At 38.9% G+C, this 10,747-nt stretch overlaps 1 protein-coding gene across 1 annotated transcript; it reads left to right on the forward strand.

Annotated features, from left to right (window-relative positions):
• The first annotated feature begins 9,138 nt into the window (after positions 1-9,138).
• Positions 9,139-10,026, forward strand: LOC140235717 (craniofacial development protein 2-like). Its single transcript, XM_072315730.1, has one exon. The coding sequence runs from the start codon at positions 9,139-9,141 to the stop codon at positions 10,024-10,026; it is 888 nt and encodes a 295-aa protein (XP_072171831.1).
• Positions 10,027-10,747: the final 721 nt, after the last annotated feature.

Here is a 10,747-nt window from a genome sequence, read left to right on the forward strand (position 1 = left end):
GTTCTGGTTGAGGTGAGGATTTAGCTTTTAACGTTTTGCGAGATATTCAGAAACCACTCTATGAGGTGTCAAAGAGCATGCAATTCTAAGAGGTGTCAAGAGTTTGTATTGATGAAAATCGGTTTTCTATTATCACTTTTTTTGATATCTCAGCCATTTGAAAAGCAATTTTCATTAAATAAACGTTGAATCCTTCTTAAAATCACATGCTTTTTCATATTTCATAAGAGGTTTCTCATTATCTCACTTAGGAATGTTATAAACCTGAATCCCCACCTCAACCAGTACTGTACAGTACCTTTAACCCTCTGTGTGCTGCACATGAAATTAAATTCTAGCGTTTTCACATAGTCAACTGAGTGAACACACTGGGAACACACGGTAGGACACTTCAGTTCTTTCCAGCAGGGATTATATGCCCATCCCAATTTTAAAATTCGTCCTTTGTCGATCAATTTCGAACACAGTCTATTCAATCGGATCTGTTGTCACATCATTCTCGTCATTTACAGTTCAAATTATTTTGTCCCAATTTGTCTTAAAGATAAAATTATCTTTAGCGATCATTTCCGTCTAATTTTCTTTCAAATTCCTCTCATATGTTTTCTGTTGTGATTTCTTGGTTATTTCACTTTTCATGCAACGGTTAACTAATTTTCCACATTTAGGAGTAAAATACAAACACGTGTAACCCATGTCACACATAAAAACACAGACACACACAGTTTCACACACTTACACACAAAGATCTGATTACCAGAAATCATAGCAATCCCAGTGATTATTACCATTATTATCTATCTATCTATATATATATATATATATATATATATATATATATATATGTGACCGTGCACCTCAAAACGAACATAAAGTCGCACACACTGATTTTGCGTGAGGACTGAAAATAAGTGAAATGGGTCAACCTAGCCGAACTTGACTTTTTCATATTTTCTGAAAGAGCAGGTATTCTTTTACATTATGTTAAGATTTGGTATCATAAAACGGGCAGGAAAGTGTGTTTTTTTTTAGCAGTTTATCTCGAACATTTTGGTAGAATAGTGTGATTAGGAGTGTCTTTAGAATCCCTTTGTTATTTCTGAAAAACCTTGTCCACACTCTTCACTTTCAACTCTAATAACTTTTGAAAGGATAGTGCTACTGCTTTGAAAGTTAGCATTAATTGTGGACATAATGTGTTAATGGGGCATGCTTAATTTCAGTTTAATCTGATTATCCCATCATTGTTGTTACTCTGGTGGTTTACTTCCTGTTTTTTGTCCCATTCATCGCACAGCCAGCACGGTTTGGTAAATATTAAGCGCTTGAATAGACACTGTACTTCAGAGCCTCTTTTCTCAGTTCACACTTTTCCTGAGTTTGTGCTTTCTTTCCAATATTTAGATAGGTTAGGAGAGTCCATTTGATTTGAGTTATACATCATTTTTAAGCTTAAAGTCTACTCTTTCAGAATATGGTCTTAACTAAAAATTCATGTCTGGCGACTTTTTGTTTGTTTTGAGGTGCAGGGTCACATATATAAATACTGTATATGAAGAGTTTGTTCGCAAAATCCGATAAGTCCATATTTGCGAAATGGAGATATTTGCAATCAAAAGGTCAAGAAAGATAACGAGAATAATAAGAGAATTTTTGCTTCTTTTAACCACAACTTCAAACATGTACTTTTATATGTAGTCCCTGTGACCAATATATAATTTAAAGGTTATTTTGTACTTTTTTTTTAAAGAAACCGTACTTCGAAATCTTCAAAAATGGACTTATCGGGTTTTGCGAACAAACTCTTCGTATTCATGTATATAATGTGGTCCTGCATCACAAAACCATCCAGCGAAAAGTAGCAAGATATGACATTTTAGTTAAGAGCAGGTTCTGAAAGAAAAGACCTTAAGCTTTAAAATGATGTATAAATCAATTCAACTAAACTCTCCTAACCCATCTAAATATTGGAAAGAAAGCACACACTCTGGAGGCTGTGAGGTACAGGGTTAATGCAACCGCTTTATCGTTACCAAGCCGTGCTAGCTGTGCGATGAAAGCGATAAACCACAGAATGTAAATCAGCGGAGCAACAAAAATTAAAGGGATTACCAAATTAAGATGAAATTGAGCACGCTTTATTAACATAATTCTGTCCTTGACTGATGCCAACCTTGAAGGCAGTAGCATTATCGGTTCAAAAGTTATAAGAGTTGAAAGTGAAGAGTGTGCAAGGGATTTTCAAGAAATGAAAAGAGGCCTCTAAGACATACCTGGTCTATCTAATCTCCCAAAAAGGGTTGTAGAAAAACTGCTGGAAAAAAAAAAAACACTTTCCCATTCATGTTATGATCCCAAACTTACGAATGATTTAGAAGAAGGATAACTCTTTCAAAAAATATGAAAAACACAAGATTGACTCGGTTGACGCATTTCACCTTTTTAGGTCCTCACGTGAAATCAAGGAGTGCGCGACCTTTTGTTGGTTTTGTCATGCACGGTCACATAACACACACACACACATGTCTGATATAAATGGATGTAATGGAAAGTTACGTTTCCGAAATATTCCTCCTACACATGCATTCTTATTGTGAACGTTTTGTTGGTTTTGTGATGCACGGTCACATAATATACACACACACATGTTTGATATAAATGGATGTAATGGAAAGTTACGTTTCCGAAATATTCCTCCTACACATGCATTCTTATTGTGAAGCTGCGGCCATGCTATAATCCTTGTTCAGTGTAAATTGTGGTTTTTCGGAGTATAATTAGTTTCTCTGCTCAAGGACCAAAATAAATACAACAAATCTAAGCATCAAGTTGTCGATCACTATAAAATGTGAACTTATGAAAATCGCCTGGACTTTGGCTTCAATTGCATCTTGCTATGAAAATATATAAAAACAAGTTAGTACATTTTTATATATAGTATATTCCTGCAACAATGTCGCAAATCCGTTGAAAGCATATACCGTTTGACTTACAGTTCTCATTAATGTGAAGTTAGTAATGTAAGTTTGTGTTTGTGACGCGTAATGTTAAATACAGTGATGACTGATTAGAGTTCCTTCATTGGTCATTTTGTTAACTAGATACGTTGATGGCGTAATGTTATTGAAGGTAAACATCTTTGGAGAGATAAGTTGTAGGAGTCCAAAGACCACATATACATTCACACTCATTAATACCCATACCGAAATACGTACTAATCACCAATAAATCAGGTCCGTAATAACACTTATGCATTACTTTATTCAAAGAGTCACATTTCTGCAAAGTATCCCTTTTACAGTGAAAAATTTTACTAAAAAAATAAAGAATAAGAAGGACTGTATAGTTTTGGTTGAGACCTAACTTCGGGTTTCTAACATTTTTTTTTTCTGGAGATAATGAGAAAAGAGCATTTAATTCCAAGAGGGATTGACATTCATTTGATAAAAACTGTTCTTAAATTGGCTGAGATGGACCCAACTTTTTTCACGATCGCTTTGTTTTACATTATTCTTTTATGTCACAGCCATTTCAAAACAGATTGTCATCTAATAAACATTGAATTCCTCTTGGAATGGTATGCTCTGTATTATTTTTAAGTGGTTTCCTGGTATCTCGCAAATATTTCAAAGCTCAATCCTCCTCTCCATCAATAAAATACAATCACTTAAAACAGCATAATAGGGTCATTGGGACAAAACTACACACATATCAAAGAACAATGATAACATGTACTAGCACAGAATTTCCTTACTATACAACATTTTTTTTTTCAGATAACATCTTTTTCAATCTTTCCTATGTGTATCCGAACCATTGAATAATATACAGAGAAAATGCTTTCACCTATAGACTAAGGATTAATACATCTACTGAGAACAACACATATGTACGATTTAATGTTTTTAGCACTGTTTTGTGATTTTTGTTTTGTTTTGTTTTTGTTTTGTTTTTGTCTTGTTTTGTTTTTGCATTTTGCACACAGAGTGACGGGAACAAGTTTGTCAGATATAGAATCAATGTAAAGCGAATGAAATCCATGATACACTTAAGTCGGTTGCCTAAAAAAGGACAATAATTATTATCATGCGCGTATCAGCGACAAGTGTTCCTAATCTGATAGCTTTCGGCGCATTTGATATGCCACACACGTTTGTTTTTTTTGTTTTGTTTTGTTTTTGTTTTTTTGCACTCAAGACAATCTATGACTTCATTTTGTGTATTTGTTTTTGTTTGTGTGTGTGTGTGTTTGGGCGTGTGTGTATGTGTGCTTTGTACCAATTTCCAGGTTTTTAAAGAAAAGACTGAAGTGTCTTGCAGCCAATGTTTAATCATGATTTTGACAGACGTCACTAAGAATGACCATTAGATATCGGAGATATTCAAAGGTTTACACTGTCCACCGTCTACATGGTGTACCTGCCTGCAGTTAGTCTATTTCCTGGACTGTCTTCGTCCTGTTTCCACACAGTATACAGTCAATGAGAGGGCATACCAATATTTCATCGTAGATGGCGTTGAAAGAATGCGAGCGTAGTCGACTCGAGATGCGTGGACTGCCAAAACGCTTCGCGCTGCCGGCCTACGAGGGGGCATATTGAAGAAGAAACAGAAAAGAGTCCCGAATCGGGACTTGCCTGCAGTAAGCGTGGAATGACTTCTATGCTCACATCATGCATGTAGTATATTTACAACGTGGAATGGATGCTATCCGGTTATATCGAATTGAAATTTTATTTTCAAGATTGAAAATAATATTCCGAATAAGAACGTTTACCTCATAGAGTTCTTAGTTGACATTGAGGCAGATTTGTTTTTCTACATGTACAAAGTCCAACGGACAAGTACATGAAAAGACTATCATCCGAGGCACAATTGAATTTTATAGTAAAATATTATCTCGAAGGAGCTCTGCATGCTTTTAATCTCTTTATGATAGCCGTCACATCTTCATAATTTTATGTACATAGTTACAAGTCAGAACGTAATTCCATGCTGTATTTGTTAAATGAAGCCCGCCGAAAGTATCACAATGATTTAGTCATGGAAAACAAAGACGACCAAAATCGTTTGTTTCACATGCTGAAGTCTTTGTTGAATGTAGCTAATAAGCAACCTGTAATACCACAGCACACTGACAAACACGCCTTTGTGAATGACTTAGGCAAGTTTTTTCATGACAAAGTAATGAAAATTCATGTCGACATTGAGTCAAGACTGAATGTGCTGAGCAAATCATTCACAGATTCTGTTCAAGAGACAGTGCACCAATGTTTACAAGCATTAAGCCACTCTCAGAGCATGATGTCGAGAAACTCATATCTAAGCTCAGTAAAAAGTCGTGTGCATTAGACCCAATGCCCACAAAGATTCTCTTACAATGTGATCCCGCACTGATTCCTGTGGTAACGTCCTTAATTAATCTCTCCTTAGCAACTGGTCAATTCCCCTCACAGTGGAAACATGCTTTAGTTAAACCCATTTTGAAGAAGGCTGGTCTAGATATGGAGTTTTGTAATCTGCGGCCTGTGAGTAACCTGAAGTATGTATCAAAGTTGGTTGAAGGTGCTGCCCATCAGCAAATTGTTGATCACCTTAATGTTAATTCACTTCTGCCTTTTAACCAGTCGGCTTACAGACAATACCACAGTACTGAAACAACATTGTTAAGAATTAAGAGTGACATATTGATGGCTATGGACAATCAGAAAGTAACCATATTGCTTTTACTAGATCTGAGCAGTGCTTTCGACACCATAGATCATTCTCGCTTAGTGGAATCACTGAATACTTGCTTTGGCATTGATGGTGTTGCTCTGAAATGGATTAAGTCACACTTAGTAGATAGATATCAACAGATCGATATTGATGGTACTGTTTCTGATTTCTTCCCAGTGCCCTCTGGAGTCCCACAGGGGTCTCGGCTGGGCCCTCTGTTCTTTACTTTGTACACAAGCAATCTGATCAAAAATGTGTATGATAAGTTTCCTGGTGTATCCTGTCACTGCTACGCAGATGACACACAGATGTATTTGTCGTTCACACCTGACGCACTTGATCAGCAGCAAAGCGTCACTAAAATGGAAATATGTGTCAATTATGTACGTGAATGGATGCTGCTAAACAAACTCATGCTAAATGACAGTAAGACTGAACTGTTATTGATTGGCACATCCAAGCAAATATCTAAACTTTCTTTTGATGGGTTATCGGTTGGAAGTTCTGTCATAAAGTCATCTTCCACTGTTAGGAATCTTGGAGTGTGTCTTGACACGCATCTGAACATGGAAGCACACATCACAAATGTGTGTAAATCATCATACCATATGATATATAACCTTAGACGTATCAGGAAATATTTTGATGAGAACAGTATGAAAATGATTGTCCAAGCATGTATTGTTAGTAAATTGGATTATTGTAATGGGTTATTGTATGGACTCCCTGATTCTCAAGTTGGGCGCCTGCAGCGAGTCCAAAACTCCTGTGCAAGGCTTATTTGTAACAAACCTAGGTTTTCAAGGATTACTCCTCTTCTGAAAGATTTACACTGGCTTCCGATTCGTAAACGAATATTGTTTAAGATTTTGTTGATTGTGTATAAGTCACTTATCGGTCAAGCCCCCAGTTACATATCCGAATTATTAGTGTTTAAATCTCATCGACATACTCATAATTTGCGCAGTTCTAAGGACACTCTTCTTTTACAGATTCCAACATGTAAAACAAAAGTAACATTGGGAGACAGAGCATTTGCCTGTGCAGCTCCCAAACTCTGGAATGATCTACCACTAGAAGTCCGGAAATCCCCAACAGTAGCAGTCTTTAAATCACAACTCAAAACACATCTCTTCTTTTAACTGTTCGTTATTATCAAGCACATCAGAAGCTTTTGCAGCGCAGAAGAATATATGTCTATAGGTTTTGCGCTTTATAAATTGATATTATTATTATTATTATTATTACATAAATATCCTTGGATATGGATCATTTTGATAACAAGGAATATGAAATGTATTATGACAATGCGTCCACCACATACGAGTTACTTTGTTACTTGGACAATATTTTCTTTCTTTTGCATATGATTACACACGTGTCTGCATACAGATGATCAATAAATCAAATCCTCAACAACTTCATTATGAACGAACATTCTTGAGGAGTGTCATTCTACCACAAATATTCCGATTCCATTGAAAAGTCTTATAAAGTGTTACAAGTTTATACTCGACATTTAACTCCAACAGTGTAGGACCTACTTGCGACAGAATTTCACACATATCAATAAACAATGATAACTTGTACTAGCACTTAATTCCCTATTATACAACCAATATAGATAACATTTTTTTAAATAATCCTTACCATACTTATACGAACCATTGAATAACAATACAGAACAAACGCATAATTATAACTCAACAATGATATACAAGCACAGCATTCTTTACTCCACATCCAAGACAATAATTGTTGATAAATGTTGCCATGTACATCAGAACCATTGAATAATATACACAGCGAACTTTAAAGAGGAACCATTTAATAATATATACAGCAAAATTTGAAGAGCTGGGGGCTTTGTACATACATCAAGGAAAGCATTAGTTATGTTCATTCAAAATGTGTTCAGCGATTGTTTTTATTTATTTATTGATTCATTATTTGCTTATTTTATTTCTGTTACTTTTATTAGTATTAGTATTAGTATAGTATTAGTATTAGTATTAGTGTTAGTATTAATATTAGTATTAGTATCAGTATTAGTATAGTATTAGCATACATTGTGCAGAAAGAGTATCTGAAACATCTTTTCTAGACTTAAACAATGTATTGAATGATCGAATGAAAATCTCGATTTACACTTGGTTGCCTAAGCAAGGATATGATCATGTTTGATATGACATGCCCTTGTCAGTATGTATTCCTTTATTATCGGGTAACTTTTGGCACATGTGTTTATACCTCATGATAATATACACGTATAATCGTTCCCTTCTTTTCCCACACAACATCCAGTAAGCCTAGGGCTTAAGTACATCTTGGCTAGGTAGGAAAACAGGCGCCTGAGCCTGGGAAAAGTCGAGACATCACCGACACCACAACGGAGTACATATACACAGATCCCTGCAGTGGAAGCAAAGGCGTAACCCCCATACGTCTTACTCTTAGTATTGGAGGCAACTGGAATTCATGTTGAGCCTTAACCTTTTTCTTTCTCTTTCCAAACACTTTCCCTTACTCAAATGCGTGTATAATATCTACTTCATCCAGGGCAGATGAGCTACTAAGCCAGTCAACGACCTGTTTGGAGGTGGTACACACCTACATGTAATGTATAAGGAGTAAACCTTTCAAATCCGAAGTGGAGCCCCCTAGGCGGGTCAGTGTTATGGACATTGCTTCGACAACTCCTGTAGCGAAAGCTGATGCCAAACGAAGCACTCGTCGTTCCTTTGGATCACATCAGTGAGGCAGAGAGAGGGATTCTGATGACTGGGCATCCCAGTATCTCCATATATCGCGCCCAGGCTTGCGCTCTGGAGAGGTCACACAAGCACTCTCTTCATTGACGGTAATATCAACACTGGAGGCAGCAGTCACGAGTTACAAGTCTCGAATATTTAATAGCGTATACTCAGACGCTATGGATTGCCTCTGACGGTGGGAGGGATCATCGCAGTCCCATTGGACAGCTACCGCCCGCCTCGAGCTGGGCAGCCCCCAGCCAGTTAGGTGCTGTCCCGCCACAGCTTGCCTTCCTCATTAGGTACATGGGGATAATGATAACTCCGACAAGCAAGCTGTAACTACTGCACCAAGCAAAAACAGGAAGAAAGTAATGGAAAACATGAGACTAGCTCTCAAATTTGGATCGTGGAACGTTCGAACAATGACCCCTGGACACGGACATGATTCTGACCTCTAAGACATCAACGATGCAAGAAAGACTGCTATCATTAATGATGAACTACTGAGACTACAGGTTGATATTGCTGCCCTACAAGAAACACGTCTACTTGGATCAGGCACCCTGAAAGAGAGAGAGACTAAACCTTCTCCTGGCAAGGAAAGAGCACAGAGGAGCGCAGAGATCATGGAGCGGGATTTGCAGTCAGGAACTCTCTGCTGAGTATGGTTGAGCCAGATGACAAGGGTAGTGAACGACTTCTGATTCTCCGACTCCAAACCTCTGATGGGCCAGTCACCCTTGTCAGTGCCTATACACCAACTCTGCCCTCCACGCCAGAGGCCAAGGACGAGTTCTATACTAACCTCAGCGATATCCTCAGGAACATTCCAGACAATGAACACCTTGTCCATCTTGGTGACTTTAACGCCAGAGTGGGTGCTGACCACGACTCTTGGCCATCCTACCTAGGGTATTTCGATGTGGGCAGGATTAACGAGAACGGGCAGCGCCTGCTAGAACTGTGCTCCTTCCACGGCCTCTGCGTAACCAACCCCTACTTTCAGACTAAGCTACAGCACAGAGTGTCATGGAGACACCCACGCTCCAAGCACTGGCACCAGCTGGATCTGGTCATTGTCAGACGAACAAACCTCAAGACTGTGCTTCTCAGTCGCTCATACCACAGTGCAGACTGCGACAACGACCACTCACTGGTGTGCAGCAAGCTCAGACTTCACCCGAAGAAGTTCCACAGAACAAAGACAGCGGGGAATCCGCGCATCGACACCACAAAGATGCAGTGTCCGGATAAAGTTGAGGAGTTTGCCAAGTCACTTGTGGATGCTTTGTCTGCAGACAAACAGCGAAACTCGGCTTCTGAGAAATTGGACCACCTTTGGGAGACCATTCAGAAAACAGCTCTTCATACATTCGGAATGAAGACCTCCAAGAACTGCGACTGGTTTGAAGCCAGGTCAAATGTGATGATGTCCATCATCGATGCAAAGCGTGCTGCCCTCGTTGAATACAAGCGCTCACCAAACGAGAAATCTCTTCAAGCACTTAGAGCTGCTAGGGGCAAAGTGCAGCAGACAGCAAAAATGTGCTAATGAATACTGGCAGCAGTTCAGAAATGACATCCAGACTGCAGCTGCCACAGGCAAAATCAAAAGGATGTATGAGGGAATCAAGTGTGCGCTAGGCCCAACACAGACCAAGACGCCCCCCTCAAATCTGCTAGTGGGGAAGTAATTACTGACAAAGGAAAACAGATGGAGAGATGGGTTGAGCACTACTCAGAGCTGTACTTCAAAGAAAATGTCTCTTCCGTCCTTGACTGGAGCTGGATGTAGATCCAACATAGGAGGAGCTCTACAAGGCTTTCGACAGTTTAACTTGTGACAAGGCACCTGGCAACGATGGCATCACGCCAGACCTGATCAAGTGTTGCAAAAATACATTTCTTCTGCCCTTTCTTGACATCCTCTGCCAATGTTGGAGAGAGGGAACCCCACCACAAGATATGCAAGATGCCAAGATTGTCATCCTGTATAAGAACAAGGGTGACAAAAGTGACTGCTACAACTACAGAGACATCTCCCTCCTGACTGTTGTAGGCAAACTCTTTGCCCGAGTCGTGCTCATGCGCCTGCAGAATCTAGCAGAGCGCGACTACCAAGAGTCCCAATGTGGCTTCCGTGCAGAACGCTCAACAGTGGCCATGATCTTCTCCCTCCGCCAACTGCAGGAGAAATGCAGAGAACCACAAAAGTCCTTGTATATCTCCTTCGTCGACCTGACTAAAGCATTTGACAACGTGAGCAGGGAAGG

This window comes from Diadema setosum, chromosome 12, assembly GCF_964275005.1.
Source record: "Diadema setosum chromosome 12, eeDiaSeto1, whole genome shotgun sequence".
NCBI classification, from domain to species: Eukaryota; Metazoa; Echinodermata; class Echinoidea; order Diadematoida; family Diadematidae; genus Diadema; species Diadema setosum.